General features: G+C 37.2%; 1 protein-coding gene across 3 annotated transcripts in view; it reads left to right on the forward strand.

Moving 5' to 3' along the window:
- The window catches only part of Atp10d (ATPase phospholipid transporting 10D (putative)), a 108,619-nt gene that overhangs the window by 75,011 nt on the left and 13,504 nt on the right, over positions 1-20,104 (forward strand). For all 3 annotated transcript variants that reach the window (XM_048784432.1, XM_048784431.1, XM_015482080.2), the window contains 7 exons: positions 1,986-2,595; positions 3,267-3,373; positions 4,980-5,106; positions 6,717-6,901; positions 13,212-13,521; positions 15,913-15,989; positions 17,120-17,245. In XM_048784432.1, coding sequence (XP_048640389.1) covers positions 1,986-2,595; positions 3,267-3,373; positions 4,980-5,106; positions 6,717-6,901; positions 13,212-13,521; positions 15,913-15,989; positions 17,120-17,245 — 1,542 coding nt within the window. The remainder of the gene's footprint in view (positions 1-1,985; positions 2,596-3,266; positions 3,374-4,979; positions 5,107-6,716; positions 6,902-13,211; positions 13,522-15,912; positions 15,990-17,119; positions 17,246-20,104) is intronic.

Genomic DNA, 20,104 nt, shown 5'->3' on the forward strand with positions numbered 1-20,104 from the left:
TATCTATACTGTCTTGTTATATGATAATAACAATAAATAATAATAATAGTATCTAATAGTAGCAGGAATATGACATGTTTTTAGGACTGAGTCTCTACTCTGTATTTAACCATGGTCTAAGTGATTTACTTAGTGTATTAATGTGTTTAACCCTCCCAACAGTCCTCTGAATTAGATATTCTTACTCTACTATTTCCCATTTTATAGATGACATAGAGTAATTTGCCCAGGCTCCCAAAACCAGTTTGTAAGGGATAACTGATGAGAATGTGTTCATTTTGCTTTAGTTTACTTACCAAATTAAAACTTGCTTTGAAACTTTTGAGACCTCCAACATCATCTCTACTTTATCAAACACAATAAGAATTATTGGGTTCATCATCATGCTTACTGATAATATGCTTTCTCAGGTACTAGTTGGGTCAATTTTAACTGAATTTAAAATCCAGTACGTGTATAACATAACAAGATTCTGTTGTTTTTACGAAAACTCCATTTTTAAAGTCTGTTTATAGCCTGGAATTCATGGAGAATTCATTTTTCAATTAAGAAGAAAAACTTGTGTTAAGGGCTAGTGATTCATCACTTGGCTGTGCTAGCTTCTTTTGTGTATAACTATCTCCCCTTTCCGTACATCCACTTAAAATTCAATTTTGTACCATAACCCAATTAAATTTTAATTTTCTATTAGATCATTTTCTTTTGGCAACTTCAGAGATGGTCAACCTTAACATAAAAGTAATTTATTTCCAATTAAGGTGCATTTGATTAGAAACTATATATTTGCAAGGTTTTCCTAGGAAGTTGCTCTTTGAAAAGTGATTATGTAGTTAGAGAATAAATCACTGGGTGCTTTGTGTTTTCCTTCCAGAACATTTTTTTTTCTTCATAAATATGTTTCAAGTTGGAATCTTTTGGTGTTTTCTGTTTAAGAAATATTGTTGTTCATTATCTCAAGGTGATGGTGGAAAACAGTGAACAGGAGATAATCAGAACTTAAATGGAACATGAAAACCTCATCTGTGATTAGGGTTAATTCTTCTGATTTTTGAGTTGTTGATAACTTCAAAAGTTGACCAGCATGAGACCCTCAAACCATTATAAAGTTAATAATTTTTCAGAAAAAAAAACTTTTTAATCCCCCAGGCATTTCTGAATGAGAAAATTTTAGAATTCAATTAATTGATCTTCTATGTATTAGTATTAAATTCTAAATTTTATCACTGATAAAAAGAGATCTAACCGAAATTAGGGCACAAATAAGAAAATGCTCTGTAAAAATAGAAATTTGTATTCATATTCTGATGCTTCTTCCTGAAATTATTTTGTTTACAGTTCTGATTTTTTTTTAAAAAAAGTCAAAGTAACCTTTTATAGAATCTGGAAAGTTAAAGGAAAAAAATGTTGTTCATTTACTCTCTTAGGTATTTTTACTATGTGTATTGTTACTCATTTGTCCTTACATTTTCATAGCTTTTTCAATACTACCCCATGGTCTTTATAAATTTTATTCTTAATTATTTTATAATATTGCAAGAAGGTGTTTCTGTTTTGTTACTATTGAATACTTAATTTGCTTATAACTTTGAAATTGTTTTTGCTAGGATGTACCCAATAAAGATTATAGATTTTGCAAACCTCAAAATTATTTCTCTAGGAAAAATTACTCTATTTCTAATGTTAGCATTTTTTAACTTTTTTGGAAAAATTGCTGTAAGTATTCCCGATGTTATCATTTGATATCTTTTGCTATCAGTTGTCATATTTCTTCCCAAAAGATTATAGAGATTTATTATATCATCACCCTCAACACACTGTTTTCCATGGTGGCTTTTATTTTTATTCATGTTTTCCACTCAGGTTGTAAGTAAGAAGCAGGCTGCTAATCATTTAAAGGAGTGATAACTCTTTAATATCTCACATCTTCCTAGTTGGAAGATACCTTTGACCGTACCAGTAAGACCTTCCTAAATTGCCTTTCCTAGATCAGACTCTCTTCCCTGAGTGGAACGCCCATCAAGTCCTTGGAAGAATTTAAAAATCTCTTCCAGAGATTGTCCGTCCGAAGATCAAGTTTACCATCCCTTACCAGTGGGAAAGAGCCATCTTCTGGGGTTCCAAGCACCTTTGTGGGAAGACTGTCTCTCTTCAGTCGAATGAAACCAGCTTCCCCCGTGGAGGAAGAGGTCTCCCAGATAAGTGAAAGTCCCCAGCACTTCAGTAACTCGGCTTGCTGTTTGGCACTTGAAAAACGGAACAGTGATGCAGGGCTTGCAAATGGCAAAGTGGAATCCCTCCCTGAACAGCCCTTGGCCTCCAACCTGTGTTATGAGGCTGAGAGTCCAGATGAAGCAGCCTTGGTGTATGCTGCCAGGGCTTACCAATGCACTTTACAGTCACGGACACCAGAGCAGGTCATGGTGGACTTTGCTGCTTTGGGATCATTAACATTTCAACTCCTCCATATCCTGCCTTTTGACTCAGTCAGAAAAAGAATGTCTGTTGTGGTCCGACACCCTCTCTCCAACCAAGTTGTGGTATATACTAAGGGTGCTGATTCTGTAATTATGGAATTGCTCTCAGCAGCTTCCCCAGGTAGGTTCACACAGAGCTGGGATGGTAATGGGATGATAATGATATACCATTCATATCACTCTCATTTGAATCTCATGAATCATTTCATGTGGTAATATATTTATAAAGCAAAGTAGTAGATATTTGGGGATCACTCATACTTGGAAAAGTAGTGGAAAGTTGCTCACTATTTGGTGGGAAAGTAAATAAGTTTGTGAGCTGCATAGACCTAGGTTTAAATCTGGACACCATCATTAACTGTGTCCATATAAGGTTACCTAACTATTCTGCATTGAGTCTTCAATAAAGTGAGCATTATGATACCTCTGTAATAGGTTCCTGAGAAACTTAATGACATACTACACATGATGTTTGAAGACCCTCTGGCCAAATACCAAGGAAATGATAACAATTGAATGATGATAACTCCTGTTATTATAGTCATTCTTGCTGTTAATATGGGTATTATGGTAGCAGTGTTAATATTAAGGTCTTGGTATTTTTCTCTGATAAAAGAGAAAGAAAGAATCAAGGGAAACTTTTTTTCTGAAGGGTTCAGTTTATGGATATACATTTGGGATTTAAAACTGGAATGCCTTTGGTTTATTGTGGATTAAGAATCATTGTGTTTTAAAGTCTGTCTGTAATTGGGCAGACTGGTGGGAACACTAGTGTTTTGTCCATTATTTCAGATGGAGCAGATGTGGAAAAACAACAGACAATAATAAGGGAGAAAACCCAGAAACACTTGGATGACTATGCCAAACGAGGGCTACGCACTTTATGTATAGCAAAGAAGGTGAGACTGCTGAGCACACCCCATCTTTTGTTGCTCTTTCCCTAGTTTAGCCATCATTTGCTGAAAATTTGGATTATAACCCCATTCCAGGTCCTGGAGAAAGTTCTCAGACCACTTATTCTCTTTATGTAGCCTCTCCATTCCATACATTAGCTGGTTGGATTTTGTTCCCAAAGTATTTTGCAGGAGGCACCTAAAAGTTATATTCTCTGAGTTCTCACATGTTTCAATGTATCTTCAAGTGCCTTTGTGTGTAAATAGTTGTCTGGGAACAAAATTCCCTGTGTCCTACTTTTTTTCCCTCAGGATTTCATAAATATTGTCCCCTTTGTCTGATAGCATTAAATGTGCTTGGAAAAGAATGAAGCCAGAGACCAGTCTTAATTTTTCCCTTATTAGGTTCTTGGTGGGTTTTATTTTATTTTTCTTCTGTGCTCATAAGCCTTTATCTATAAAGCCAAGTAAATTTATGAAATTTTATCCCAGTATTGATTTTTCTCAATTGGGAATAATCTTGGAGCACAATGTATACTTGCTAAATATAAATTTAAGTAATAAGAAGACAGAGTTCCAAGAAATTATTTGAAGGAGGTTGTTACCAGAATCTTTCATTCCTTACTCAAATTCTAGTTCTTGGGAGCTCTGTTAGAAAAAGTAGGATCATTTTAGACTCAAGTCAACCAACTGCATAACAAATCAAAAGCCTATCTTACATATAGCTGTAGGAAGAATGGAGAGTTCAAGGTCAAACCAACCCTTGCTTCATCAGTTGAACAGTCCTTCATGTGGTAAAAATGTAGCCCAATAGGTGTCAGATTCTTCCAAATCAAGTTACTTTAAATATATATATATATTTTAGTTGTTGATAGATCTTTATTTTTATTTATTTATATGTGGTGGTGAGAATCAAACCCAGTGCCTCACGCATGCCAGGCAAGTGTGTTACCGCTGAGCCCCAGCCCCAGCCCCCCAAGTCAAATTACTTTGTGGGCAAAAATAAGCAGCTAGAGAACTGTCTCACCCCGCTCCTACCCCCACTCTACCCTGCTCTGTAAGAACTGAAAAGTGGATTTATCCCTGATGACAACTCCAAGAACTTCACTTAATCTTTGTCAGGAATAAGACTTTCTTGCTACACTCAAGTGGCCCCTCTTTTTTTTTACATTGTAAACGATTAACCGCAGAAATTAGCCAATTAGCCATCATTATGTTAAGTGATAGAAGCCAGACTCAGAAATTCAAGGGTCATATGTTTTTTCTCATATGTGGAAGCTAGAGAGAAAAAAAGGAGACACAAAAAAGAATGGGAGGATCTTATGAAAATAGAAGGTAGACCAGCAGAGCAGAGGAAGAGGACCAGAGAGGGGGAGGAGGGGAGAAAAAAGGGATCCACTTGGGTAATGAAATTGCCCAAATTATGTTACAAATATGTCACAGCATATTATTGATATGATAATCATGCACCAATATCAAAGTGGGGACCCAGTGTAACTGTACCCAGGGATGGGGGGGCACCTAGAACAATACTTTGCCAGAGCTGAGACCTGATGGGATTCTACAAGATCATAGGGCCTGACACCTAGCCCACTTTTTCTTCCTCTCGCAGGTCATGAGTGACACTGAATATGCAGAGTGGCTGAGAAATCATTTTTTAGCTGAAACCAGTATTGACAACAGGGAAGAATTACTAATTGAATCTGCTATGAGGCTGGAGAACAAACTAACATTACTTGGTAGGTAGACCATGCTGTGTTGCCTGCGGAGGATTTTGAAAAACATGGATTGTCTCTAAAACATTATTCACCAGTGCCTTTTTTCTTTTTTCACTTTAATCTAATAAATGTATGTGGCTCTGCTTCTCTTGTGCAGTCAAATATATACCCAGCTTCTAAGCCATTCCATTCTACTTTCCACTGCAATAATCTAGACCTTTTATTTGATTAGGGAGGTTATTCTTAAGAAGGTCATTTAAACTCCAACACCTAACAGAAAAAGCCAAACAAATACCCTGGCTCAAGAAAAGATGGGGAAAGTTTTTTGCCTGGCATCGGTTAAGGTGCTTAATATGTGTTGTCTTTTAAAATTCTCACCTGAATTTCTATCTTATTTAGAAAAAAATGGGGCATAGAGCAAGCAGTTCAATGATTTGTTCAAGGTCACATGTTGTTTACTGACAGTTAGTTACTAACTAACCAAACATGAAACTCAGGTCTGCCTGGCTTCAGGTCTATGTTCTTTATTCTGTGCCTATACCTGTAACAAATCTAATAAAATCTATTTCTCTTCTCTAACTTCCTGATTTCAACCAAAATTGCACAAAAGACGATACCTCTTCTGTCAGGTTGAGCTGTATCTTGGAATCAGCTGAAGAGCTTTAAATAGTGCTGATGCCTGCTCTTATCCCCAGGAATTCCGACTACATTGGTCTGGTGTGTGACCTGGGCACTGGAACTTTTAATATCTTCCTAGCTGATTCTAAGGGACAGTCAGGTTTGAGAACCACTCCCTTAGAGTATGGAGATCCACTGTCTAATGAAATCACTAACACAGTAAAAGACCAGCTTCTGAGTTCCATTCCTTTGTTTAGGAGTAAACAACAATTTCCATATCTATTAAAAAGAATAATGATACCAATTCCTAAGTAATTTCTCTATGACACTGTAAGTAGCATAGGTCCATATTTCCTCATCTGCAATTCCAAAATAAAAAATGCTCTGAGGGGTTCATGCCAAACTCATTTGACAGCAAAATCAGGCCTGATTTGATGTAAGACTATTTATAGTATTTATTATCCTAATTAGCATGAAAACTTGTAAGATTTCCTGTAGAAATATTAATATGCTTGATTACCAGGTATCACAAAGTAGGGTAAATGTGCTATATTACCTTTATAAAATCTAAAAGCTTCTGAAATCCAAAACACAAATGGCCCCAATTGTTTCAGAAAGGGAAATCTTGGACTTACATAATGAAACTGCATTGCAAATAGACATTACATTTTATTGGAAAAAGCGTTTTTAAAAGCCTGTCTTTATAATTTGCAGAACAAGATTATGTAAATAATTAAATCAAACCCTTAAATGTATGGATAAGAAAGCTAGCCAAAAGGAGAACAAAACATTGGTCTGGTTTTTGATAAACTCATCAATCCCCTAAGCTTCCCTCCCCAAAATATTCCTTTGTATATGACTTTCATCTGGGTTTTCACATCCCATTTGGATCTCTGGACAGTCTGAATAGTTAGGGATTGACTTAGTTAATGGTAGATAGGATTCCATTATAGACAAGTTAAGCTTCTTCTGGTCTTGGTTTCTTATAAGCCTTGTACTTTGACTATTTTTAGGTGCTACTGGCATTGAAGACCGCCTGCAAGAGGGAGTCCCTGAGGCCATAGAGGCCCTTCATAAAGCTGGCATCAAGATCTGGATGCTGACAGGGGACAAGCAGGAGACAGCTATCAACATAGCTTATGCATGCAAACTGCTGGAGCCAGATGACAAGCTCTTTATCCTTAATACCCAAAGCAAAGTATGTATGATGAGATTAAACTAATCCTATTCTTTTCAAAACCAGTGGAGCATTTGGAATTTGATGTACATAAGGAGAAAGAAAAGCTGATAACTTTTAACTTCTTGATATTTATTCTTTCCAGAGACCTAACTTGTATTTGGGGAGGATGTTATTGTTTTTTCTAAAAGATTGGTGGAAAATCATAATGATTCAGAGGAATCATTGCTGGATAAAGGCATTAGGAATATCCTATTTATTTTGATTTTATTTTTTCCCACTCCCTACTGAATTGCCAGGGATTCAATAAGACATCCAAAAAAAAAAAAAAAAACATCAAGTCCTTGGATAGGAATCTATTTCCCTTTTAAGTGGAGGGGAAGTGATAATTTCTGTTAGAATCAGGTAAATAAATATTTTAGGATCATTCTAAAAATAGATGCTCAGTGTAACCATGCCCTCTAATGGTAGTTCTTAGGTAGTGCTCCTCAGAATATTACCAATGAACTGTTGAAGGGGAAAAAGTTGTTTTTGAAGTAATTTAACAGATTTAGACCCAGCCTTTTCTTTCTTTATTTATTTATTGTTTGGTCCCTAGTTTTGTTCAGAAGAATTGTAGTATAGTATCTTCCAAGATCTGTGGCTACTATTTATTTGGCTTGGGAAATCCTGTCCCCTTCCTCCTTCCTAATTGAGTCTTAGCCATTAGCAACATGCCATGACAGCAGCCTCTTCCCTGACGTTGTCCAGAGCTTCCCTTGGAATCACATCTGAATCCTACGTCACAAGGATGCCACAAATGGTCAGCCATGTTTTTATGGTAGGCCTCCATTAGTCTTGGCTGGATCATACATTTTGAGGATAGAGAATTCTCCTTGTTCAATACCGAATGGAATCTCTGCAGGCAGTGGACCCATAACCACAGCCACCAGCCAGGGCCCTGTACTGTCAGGAGGCTGAGTCTAAGAAAGTGCTAGTCATTTTAGTAATTAAAAATGGATGTGGCCTAAGTGGCTGGTGAGACTGGGGGTCAAATGCTTGCCTGCACTGACCAGGTATCTTTGGAGGTGACTTACTGTCCTGAGCTGCTTTTTCCTTACCTGTAAGATGAGACAATGCCTATGTCATAGGGTGGTTATGGGCGTTAAATAAGAAAATATAGATTGCTGAGAGGTTTAGTGAATGCGAGATAAATCAATTATTGCTATTTGATCTTGAAGTAGAAATTTTTTAAAGATGAAGAAATTTATTTTATCTTGATTTTAAGTACAATAGATAGACATTATTAAACATTCAAATAATATAGAAAACTATAAGAAGAAGTTAAAACAGTAGAATTCTCCCTCAGAGAAAACTTCTGTTGACACTGGGAACATCCTCCTTCCAGATAGTTCTTGAGTCTGCATACATGAAATTGCACACGGTGTCGCATGCCTGATGGGCCTGGGGTTTCTTGTGGACATTTGTCAGGGGAAGTGTTTTCTATGTCTATGACAATAGACTTGTGGAACCATGTCATGGGAGGCAAGGTATAACATGGCTTAGCTAGCTCTTTAAGATCACCCTTCTCAACCAAGGATGAATTGTGCCCTAAGGGATACTTGGCAGTGTATGGAGACATTTGGGTCATCACAACTGGGGGAAGGAGGGTTGCTACTGTATCCAGAGGGCAGAGGCCAAAGTTATTACTAAATATCTTACAATGGACAGAATAGCCCCCCCCCCTCAACCAAGAATTATGTAGCCCAAATGTCAGTAGTGCCAAGATTGAAAATGCTTTTTAAGTGGTATCATTTTTTGGAAGTAATACATATAACCAAGAGAATCAGTCAGCTAGTGTATACTGGCATGGTTGTGCCTGTGAAACTTCTAAAATACTTCTGTGCTGGTTTTCTTTCTTTTCCTTTTATTTATTTATTATTATTTTTGGTACTTTTACAGATTCTTAAAAAATAATTAAACTTATTTTTAAACAGATACCTAAAAACATAAAAATTGTATATAGTAATGGAGTGTTTCATGTATATATCATGTACATGTTACATAATATATACATATTACATATGTATATATACATAATGTGTATATTAAATATTACCTAATATATATATAAAACGTATATTTTTGGTAATGTTTAAATAAGGCTAAATATTTCTATACAAATATTTATCATTTGTGGTGAAAATATTCAAAATCTTATAATTTTTTGAGATGCATATTATAAAATTGTTATCTAGTGACTTAGTTTTATGAACTGTGAAAAAGTAGGATTATGAAATCGACTTATTTATAAATATATAACTTTCACCAGAAGGCTTTTAGACTACCAATTTAAGAAATATTCAGTGACTATGTACTGTAGCTAGTATTATTTGCTACTGATAGCTATTCCACATGTGTGGATTTTCCAGATAACTAAACAGAACACAATGAACATGATTTATATTTTTATGAGCAGAGGCACAGTCACTAGTATTTAATTTCCTTCCCTTTTCCCTACCCCCACCCCTCAGGCATCCTAATTGTTAAAAAAGATTTGAGGGTTATGCAATCTAATTTATCATTTAGTGAAAGAATTACCTCTGTAACATTCCATGTGCCCACCTGCCACTCAATGAATGGATGTCTGAAGTTATTTCTGTGGCTAAGTTTTACAAATTCCCATCAACTTTGCTCCTCAGTTTGCAAAAGCATAGTCTCTCACCAACCTTACTTGGTTTCCATTCTTATAAAAGTTTTTTTTTCTTTATTTGTTCTCATATAATTATGTCCTGGGTTATTTTCTGCATTAGGATATATAAAGAACTCTCAAGAGTCTTTGTTTAATTTTTTAAGCTTTAAGTTTGTAATTTCATTTCAGTTTTTTTACCCTAATAATAGTAAGTTTTTATCTTTGTAATGTTTATTAAAAATTATAAACAGATTTACATACATGATCTCATTTGACAATTATAACAAATGGACAAAACAGATGAATTGTCTCATTTTATATAAAGCCAGAGACTTCAAAAATTGTGAATTCTCTGAGTACCCCCAACTGATTGCTCATCAAGCACGGACTATTTAAATTTCCAGATTCCCATTTCAGTATGCTTTCCTATTCTTTTATAGATTACACATTATACGTACAGAATTAGTTCTCATTATTAGTGGAAGTATGTTTTATAGAGTTATGACAAACTCTGAATTAGGGAAGACTGACTCGTTCTTGGAGGGAATATAAAGTTAGCTTCCTATAGGCCTCTGGTCATGACATTTTATTAGCTGATGAATACACAACTTTGTTTTGTGTATGTTTCTGTTTAGTGACAGGCTTATTTCATATATTGTATTAATTTATTAACATTAGATGCTTGGGCAGCAGCGCTAGACTTCTCACCTGGACAAAGCTTAGCTGATACACGTAATTTCTCAATAAAGCACATCACAGCCTTTGCGTGCTAAGGAGTGGGACAGCACTATAGTACTGATTGAGAGCCATTTAAATAGCAAAATCAGCAACAAAAAGAAGAACAATTTAAAAGAAAAAAAACAACAACATGCCATGAGAAGCATCAACTTGTTCAGCTTCATCTGGGGATGTACACATCACATGATTCAAACGCCACTCTGTGCAGGTCAACATGTGACTACAAAGCACTGAAAGTATTAAATGTGGGATTACAGATAAATTTGAACTAGGAGGTTCAAATTTATCACAAATGTGAATCCACAAATAATGAAGGTTATATGTGTGTTTCTGTATTATTTTTATCATGAAAATAGTTAATTTGTAAAAACCAAACATACACCCAAATAAAAGAGGATAAAACATCCATAATCAGTTTATAACCATATTTTGATAAATATTCACCTAGATTCTATTCTATGTGCTACAAGCATATAATTTACAGTCTATACTTTCATAATATTGTGTCTATTTTTTTCAGTTATAAACATCATATCTGATTCTTTATTGTATACTTTTTCTTAATAGCTTTGGAAGTACATGGAATCAAATTTGTTTTAAGATAAAGGTTGCAAGGGAGCTCCATTTCATAGTTGAATCTTGTCTTAGTGCATTTAGTGTTCTTATAACAGAATACCCAAGGCTGGTACTTTATAAAGAAAAAGAAGGTTTATTTAGCTCACGGTTCTGGAAGTCCAAGAGCATGGTACCATCTGCAGCTCCTGGTGAAAACTTCATGCCAGATAGCATCACACAGCAGGAGTGCATATGAAAACAGTGAGTGTGGAAGAGTTCACCTGGCAAAGAGGAAAAACAAACGTGTAAGGATGGGCCAGGCTGACTCTTATAACAACCTGTTCTTGAGAGAACTAATCTGTTTCTACTAGACCGAAGCCATTCAGAAAGACCAGCATTAATCTCCTCACAAGGATAGTAATGACCAGATCACCTCCCACTGGGCCTCACCTCTTGGAGATCCTATCACCATTCAGTACCATTACATGGGGGAATTAAGACTCGGTGTGAGTTTTGGTGGTGACAAACTATATTCAAAACAGCAAATCCCTTCTTTATAATTTATGTGGTTATTAAATCTTTGCTGTCTCATCCCTACATATCCATATATATTTCTTTCTTCCTCCTCTTACTTTGTTCTGAATTGAGAAATGTTTGGTAGAACATTTAAAATCAGAGAAAATAAGCACTAAATGAAGGACTTTTTCATTAATGAACTATTTTGGGATTAATATATACATTTAAGTATATCACTGGATTTGGGCTCTGTCCTTTGTGGTCATTTAACACAGTAATTTCCAGATAAGTTTATGGTTAGTTGTTGGAGACCAGCTCCAACAGGGGGTCTCAGGAGACGAACGGATGGTGAGGAGTCGGCGAAAGAGGGGTGGAGAAACAACACAGACACCAAAGTGAAGGTGTTGATCCCAATCTTTACTTGTGAAGTTGATCATATATACTTTTCATTTTGGCAGGCTCACAGTACTTTGTGGTTACAAAACAGGAATCATTATTCAAAGAAACAAAATATTACGTAGCTACAATTAGAATAGAAGAATGTATCTTGGCTTATGCATAAGCAAGCATTTGTACTTTCAGTTCACGTTTTGCTTTGAGCTGTTTCTGGTTAGTTAACTTTTAATAATAGTTACAAATGTCCCAAACTATTGGCCTATACCTTGACTATTCTTTCTTGACTTTCTGACGGTGGCATGGTTACGGCAAGTGGTTGACTTGTTATTAATTTTAATCAAACAAGAGTAAGAGCACAAACCATTGTGCACAGGAACAAGAACAAGTTGCCCAGTACCAAGCACTAATCTGTCTTCTTAACATTAATTTTTCTTCTCTAGATTTTAATTTAATTTCTCAAAAACTTCCTTGACAGGAATACAGGGAGTTTTTCATTAGACATTAACAATTTACACTCCACAGCTGAATCATTGCATTTAGAGCAAACAGATCTATTCTTTAGAAGTAGTTGCATTAATTGGGAAAGTCATGTTTTTTCCTTCATACTTAATGGTCATATGAGAAATCGCAACTATACTTATTAAAGGAATACAAAAACAAATCAGCCCATTCCCAGAAACATACTGCACTCCTCCAGAGAATGGACGCCTTGCGCCATCCACCTCAGTAGGGCCTTGCCATTGCCTGAGTCAGGGGAGGGGCGCAGCAGTTAGTCTTCTTGGCTTCAGAAGAACTTCTTCACTAGTGTAGAATGTAAGCTCCACGAGGGTGGGAACTATTGTGTTCATTGATGCATCCCCAGAGCCTAGAATGTTTTCTAATATGCAGTTGCTCAATAAATATCAAGCGAGTGAATGAATGTGTTGAATCAAAAAAAAAAAACTTTCTATTTCATGTATAACTGATTAGAACTAATTTTTTTAAAAAAGAAAATAAAAATGATTTCGTTTTAAATGTCTGCTGCATTGTACCTTATACTAGGAGTTTTTCATGTGTTATTCACTGAGTTCTCAAAACAGTATTAAGATAGATGTAACACTTGCATTTTTCAAATGAGAAAGTAGAGACTCAGAGAGGCTTGCCTAAGATCAAGCAGCTAATAAGTGGCAGAATGAGACCAAAGGACTCTTGTGGTTAACTGAGAAATTAAATTATTAACCACACTAATAATTTTGCATTTTATATAGACACTGCAACTGTAGAATTGGGGGTGAGATGCTCCCCGCATCCTTTAACTCATCCCCACATACACACAGAGTTCTTGGAAGAGCTGTGAAGTCTCTGAAAATACCCGAGGTTGCCTCGATTCTGCAATTGCCAAAGAATGACAATGGAAAATGTAGCTGGCTCTCCAACAGAGCCCCCAGGTTAACTATCTTCATCTCTTGGTTCAAGGATGCCTGTGAGATGCTGATTGGCACAATTTTGAAAGAACTTCAGAAGAAGCATTCAGTCCTTCCAGAGCAAGCATCTTTAAGGGAGGACTTCCGTCAGACTCCTGTCCCTCAGGACTCAGGGCCACGGGCTGGACTCGTTATCACTGGGAAGACCCTTGAGTTTGCCCTGCAAGAGAGTCTGCAGAGACAGTTCCTGGAGCTGACTGCTTGGTGCCAAGCTGTGGTCTGCTGCAGAGCCACACCGCTGCAGAAAAGCGAGGTAGTGAAATTGGTACGCAACCATCTCCGGGTGATGACCCTGGCCATCGGTGAGTGGGACAGATGGAGCTCAGCGCGTTCCTCTTTCACGCACAGCAGTGGCTGATCTTCCTGCCTGTCCGTTGTTCTGTATGCCTGCCCTTCTGTCTGTCCTTTTTCTTCCACACTTTCTCTCCCCTTTTTCTCCACATCCCTTTATCCCCTCCATCTCCTCTATCTGTCCCTTCATCTCTTATTTGACCACCTGCTCTGAACCAGATGTTAGGCATGTGACACAGAAAACAATATAATAGTCAGGACTCCTTGGGATCCATGGCAGACCCCCAACTCAACAGTTAAGCAGAGTGGAACGTTGTCTCTTAGAACTGAAAAAATCCAGTTCTACCTTCAGGAAAGTTAACTTCAGGTTCATGAACAACTCATTTATTTAAACATCCAACAAATATCTACTGAATATCTTCTTTATTCCAAGCTTTTTTCCTAGACAGTGGAGAAATAACAGTATATAAAATTGACCAAGTTCCTTTTGTTAAGGAGCCTCCATCTCGTAGGAGGATGTACAGAAGAATAAATGAACAAAAGACACAAATGTGGAAGCTATGAGATAGGGACAAATGCTATTGGGGGAAAAATGGGGAATGTGGACCATTAGAGATGGTGAAAGGGGTTAAAATTTCAGAGAAGGTCTCACTGCTAAGACGGTCTGTGAGCAGACGTGAAGGAATGATAAGGGAGCTATAGAAGATCTGGGGGAGAACTTTCTTGGCAGAGAGGATGACAAAAAAGCCGTGAAGTGGACCATGTTTTCTGTGTCCAAGGCCAGAGCAGATTAGCAAAGGGAGGAGATTTCTGAAGGTTACTAAAGGGTAAAGAAGTTTCATAAAGGGCAGGTGGCCAGATCTCAAGGGTCAAAACGGCCACTATAAAATTTTGGCTCTACTCTGAAGAGATGAAAAGCAAGTAGAATATTTCAAGCAAAGATGGGACCTGATCTACCTTAAGTTTAAAGAATCTTGTTGCCTGCTATGTGAGAATGATTGTTAGGTTACAAAGGTAAGGAAAATGGTAGGATACTGAAATAATTCAGGGAAGAGCGATGGCGTGGGCCTAAATGGGAGCAAACCAACAAGGTTTAAAGAAAAAGCTGATGACGTATGCTGATGAATTGGTTGTATTACATGAGGGAAAGAGTTGCCAAAGGGAATACCAAGTCTCAGTCTAAGAGTAGAAAGAATAGGACCACCATTTACTGAGATGGAGACGGAGGGAATTAGGAGTTGGGTCTTAACACTTGTGAAGTTTGAAAAGTCCATTAGGTATGTGAGCAAATATGTTAAGTATGCAGCTAGAATAAAGGTCTGGAATTGAGCAGTAAGGAATTGAATAGAGATATAAATTGGTGAATCTGAATTCTGGTAAATATCAGAGCACTTGGTATTTATTGTAAGACCAGCAAAGAATGAGTATACATGGAGAGAAGTGGTATGAGGTGAAGTTGTAAGATACTTAAGTATTTAGATGAGAAAGGGTGAAATTCTGTTGGTTATCTTGTTGAACAAAGATATAAATAAATGAATTATTCAAGGTACCCCTGAAGCTAGAATCCCTGGATTTTATAATTATATTAATTAGGCTGAATCATATGCCCATGATTGAACAATCACTAAGGCCAGGTAATAAAAATATGTTGATTTCCAAATCTGGGTCAGTTTCCCACCCATAAATATGAGTGTTTTGATTCACTCTAACAAATCACATGAATGCAGAATTCCCAAAGAACATCAGGATGCTATTACCAGAAAACATATGAATGATTAGCAAGCTGATATTTAGGAACAATATCAGTTCATTACCAGCAGGAGTGTAATACCTCTTTCTAGGAAGCTCCCCATGTTGGAGGAGACCAAAAAAATCTACATTTAACCATAATGTCATGTGATAGGTATAATAGAGATGTACAGGGTGGTACTAAAGCCTAAGGAAGGGGCATCTTATCTAAAAGGAATAGGAGAAGTTTTTCCCAGAGAAAATCATGTCTAATCTGAGATCAAGAACAAGTGGAATTCATCAAGAGGATGTGGTGATGATGAAGACAGTATTATAAAAAAAAAAAAGAGAGAGAGAGAGAGAGAGATGTCACCTGTGTAGAAGGAGCAGATAAAGCTGGAGAATTGAAAGCAGTATGGGTGGCATGGAAATAAGGGATATTTAGTTGAGGTAGGTGTATGCCATAACATGAAGGACCTTAAGACACTATTGAGTTCCAAACTCTTCAGTGGGATGCCACATTTAATTTCTGCTTAATTAGTGTCCAGGTAACTTGGGGAAATGGAATAAACCTTGAAAGCTATTTTTTTTTCACATGAATAGCCTCTACTGAATTGCAAAGTATGCATCTTTATTCCTCATGTGTTTCTCACCTTTTCTCCTGTCTCTTGAAGGTGATGGTGCCAATGATGTTAGCATGATACAAGTGGCAGACATCGGGGTTGGGGTCTCAGGTCAAGAAGGCATGCAAGTGAGTAGATGTTGTGCATCCAAAGACCATGACCTTGACCTGCCTATCTGAGGGCAACCTTCTCCATGGTAAAATGAGGCTATGTGGTTAGCTAAGAGTTGGAAACTGGAAATGTATCGATTCATTCATGGATTATTTACAAGATGAATGTACAGTATTTTCCTGGGGAATTTTAGTTGCGTGGGTCGTTGTTCTGTTTTAAAAATAGAGCATATTTAAATCATGGGATTTTATTTTTTAGCCCTACAATAGCTTTGTAAATTCTGACACTGAGGAAAACCATAAGAATTTGAATAAATATATAAATATATAAAGATCTTGAGGATGAGTAGGGAAGGGAAGGGAAAGGGGAGGATGTGAGAGGGTTAGGAGGGAGATGGGAGTATCCTATTTGCCTGTGTGTATATGTGTGTGTGTGTGTGTGTGTGTTCCTTCATATTTTAGGCACAAACTTCAGATAAAAGCGTGTAATCTGAAAGACTATGTTTAATGTATGGATCAAGGGCTGTCAGCAGAAAGTGGAATATTAGAGCAGGGTTTCCCAAGAATTATATATGACAACATCTCCATGAAAGATGAGAGCTTTGGATTCTTCTTTGCTTGATCCATTATACAAAGGTATAAGAAGTCCTGACTGCAAGAGTTTTTAATATTTTCTTCACTCAAGAGAAGCAAAAACATGGGCTGGGGTTGTGACTCAGCGGTAGAGCGCTTGCTTAGCACGTGCCAGGTCCTGGATTCGATCCTCAGCACCACATAAAAATAAATAAATAAAGATATTGTGTCCAACTACAACTAAAAAATAAATATTTAAAGAGAGAGAGAGGCAAAATCATATTGTAATGCAGAAGACAAAGTTCTTGCTAAGGGAACTGATTTCTATTGCATACTAGGAACCAAAGTCTTATTTCATGTGACCATTTCAGAAAGTGTAGAATTAGCTTTGTATATGGTTTTGTTTTGTTATTGCTGCTGCTGCTGTGTGTGTGTGTGTGTTCTCTTTTTATTTACTTGCAGTGTAGATTTGATTAGTTGGAGTGTAATGGGGGTCAGGCAGTCCGTGCCAGGCTGTGGCTGTTGTAACAGGTTCTGTTGCTCAGGGTGGCCTTCTCTCCCCATTGTGTCTGCAGGCTGTGATGGCCAGTGACTTCGCCATTTCTCAGTTCAGACATCTGAGCAAGCTCCTTCTTGTCCATGGACACTGGTGTTACACACGACTTTCCAACATGATCCTCTATTTTTTCTACAAAAATGTGGTATGTAAGAATTTGTCCCCTCCCCATCCCCCAGTTTTAATCCTGGTTGTATCAAGGACAATGGAAGTGTCCTAGGCTAAGCTCACATTGTTGGTGTTTGGGGAACAAGCAGAAGCAGTCCTGCTGTCTTACCAGAAATAATCTGGGAGCGTGTGTGTTTGAACTGCTGACAGCAAATTGCAAGGCCTGTCCCTGGTACTCCCTATGCATTTGAATTCAATTAAGTCCTGTCTGGTTCATTTAAAATCCAATTTTTGGCCTTCTATAAAAAGATTCTGACAAACAGAATTATGAAACATTCAATGCTGACAGTATAAAATGAAAAGGTTTGCTTCCATTTTACTGGAGATAAAAAAAAAATATCTGCTGTCCCCAATCGATGTCTCCTGTGGTGTACTAGAGACAGATACAGATGAAATCCCATATCATGTCCAGCCTGGAGCAGGCCACACTCACAGCCTTGGGAATTTTCTATCCAGCTTATGTAGTCTGTTTGGGCTTGATAGTTACTTAATAGTAATGGACCTTTCTGTTGATTATGTAACTCCCAACAGGGCAGAATTTGACTGGAAGTTCTAACTTCTGTTCCTCAGCATCTCATTTATATTTCTTTTCCTTCTTATAAAATCAGGTTGACTTCACGTTGATTCACTTAGATATCTTGTTAGTGGGCTGATTATATAAATACATCTGATTTTTAGGCCAATTCCATCTTTAAAGTCCACATGTAGCATGTAAGTAGTAGACTAGTTTATATCACTCTATTGAAATACCATCTTTAGACAAAAATAATGGGTCATTTTTAAGATATCCCAATATTTCTCTCTCTCTCTCTCTCTCTCTCTCTCTCTCTCTGTATGTGTGTGTGTGTGAGAGAGAGAGAGAGGAGAAAGCAAGGGCAGGAACATTTTTTTTTCATATGGCACAATGAACTTTTTAGGAAGTTCTTTACTAAGTCACATTAGCACATTTAGTCAAAGTTTAATTATACTCAGACACTTTATAAAAATATTTGAACATAGAAAGTCTCTGCCTCAGTTTATGATTCTGGGAAAAGTTATGACTTATAATTTAAAAATTTGACTTAAATGTTCCATGATTTTTAGAAAGCAGTCCCTCTTCCAAGTTTTTATTTTTTTAAATACTTTGCTTATTTCTACCTTTTTCCTATTGTGATGCAAGCCACTCCTACCTCCCTGCTTTTATCCTGAGATTAAACCCAAGGGTTAATAAGCAGAAATAATAGAAAAAGAAACTACATGTTCTTAGAGACGAAGGGCACTTTAGTTAGTGGAGTGCACCTACAGGGAATTAAGACCTGCCATTTAGGCTTTGTAACCCTTAGATACTCATTTATACTGATATCCTATAGACTTGATTTTTACTTCTTACTTACCTAGCTAATCAGTGGATATTTTATAAGCTATGGAGAAATGAACCAGGAATAGAAGCCATTAAAATAGCTTATCTTTTTGAGATTGTATTTCTTGGGTGTCAGGCTTTTGAGATATTGATGAAGACTGTGGATCCATATCCCAGGGTAATGTATCAAGCCATGTGTATCTACTGTGTTTATCTTTTCAGGATCCAAGCATAGTACATGTCCCCACACTACAATGAAAGTCTATTCTAAGAATTGTGGCCCTCGATATAAGGTTCTCGTGTATCCGTGATGCCAATGTCATCTTAACATTTGTAAGACACTTCACAAAGCCTGAATACTTTCTAACTTGATCTTGATGTTAAGTCCTGGGTTGATGTAATCCTCATTTTACACAAGAGAAAACCAAAATTTAGAAATATTGGGAAAATGGCCTAAAGCTAATCAATAGGCAGTATCGTTAGGCCTTGAAAGAAAACCCTCTGAACCTAAGCCCAGTGTCTTTTCCTTTGCCTTACTCAGTTTGAGAGCTAAGAGCTTTTGGTACTGTGGGCTTGGTTTGTCTGAGAGGACGTACTGGTAAGACCATGTAGGTTGCATATGCCTGGCTTCTAGAGCACCCTATTGGTCAGGTTTGCCTGGGACTTTCCAGTTTTAGCATGAGGGTCTCACTGCCTGGGAATCCTTCAGTCCCAACCGTACTGGGATGGTTGGCCACTCTGCTGGTACCATCTCACCACTGAGAAATAACTATGAAAGCAGAAAACAAGAAAATGAACATTTGTGCAGTGCCTGCTCTGTGCCAGGCACTGGGGTAGGTTCTCTTCATCTAGAACAAAAATGTCTCAGTTGATCACTGACTGTCATTCATCAGTTGGGTGGCTTTGGGTAAATTCCTTAGCCTTACTGTGCCTCAGTGTCTGTCTGTTCAGGTTGCTGTAACAGAACACCAAATATGGATGGCTTATAAACAACAGAACTTTACTTCTCACAGTTTCTGGAGGCTGGAAATCTGAGATCAGGGTGCCAGCATGGTTGACTTCTGGTGAGGGCTCCCTTTTGGGTTGTAAACTCCTCAAGGTGTCCTCACATTGTAAAGGAAAGTAAGAGCTCTCTCGAGTCCATTTTATAAAGGGCACTGATTCCATTCATGGGGCTCTACCATCACGACCTACTTATTTCTCAAGGGTTCAACCTCCTGATACCATCACACTGGGGATTAAGATTTGAATATATGAATTTGGGAGTGCACAAACATTTAGTTCTTTGCATTCAGTTTACTCATCTGTAAAATGGAATAAACGAATTCCCAAGTTGTTATGAAGATTAAATGAATTATTTGTAAAGCATTTGGAATAGTGTCACCAACACATACTAAGTGGTGTTGTGTGTATATGTGTGTGTATGTGTATGTGTGTGTGTGTGTGTATCTTTATTTTAGCTTAAAAACACATTTACCAAAAAAAAAAAAAAAGCCT

Source organism: Marmota marmota, unplaced genomic scaffold (assembly GCF_001458135.2).
Source record: "Marmota marmota marmota unplaced genomic scaffold, marMar, whole genome shotgun sequence".
Taxonomy (NCBI): Eukaryota; Metazoa; Chordata; class Mammalia; order Rodentia; family Sciuridae; genus Marmota; species Marmota marmota.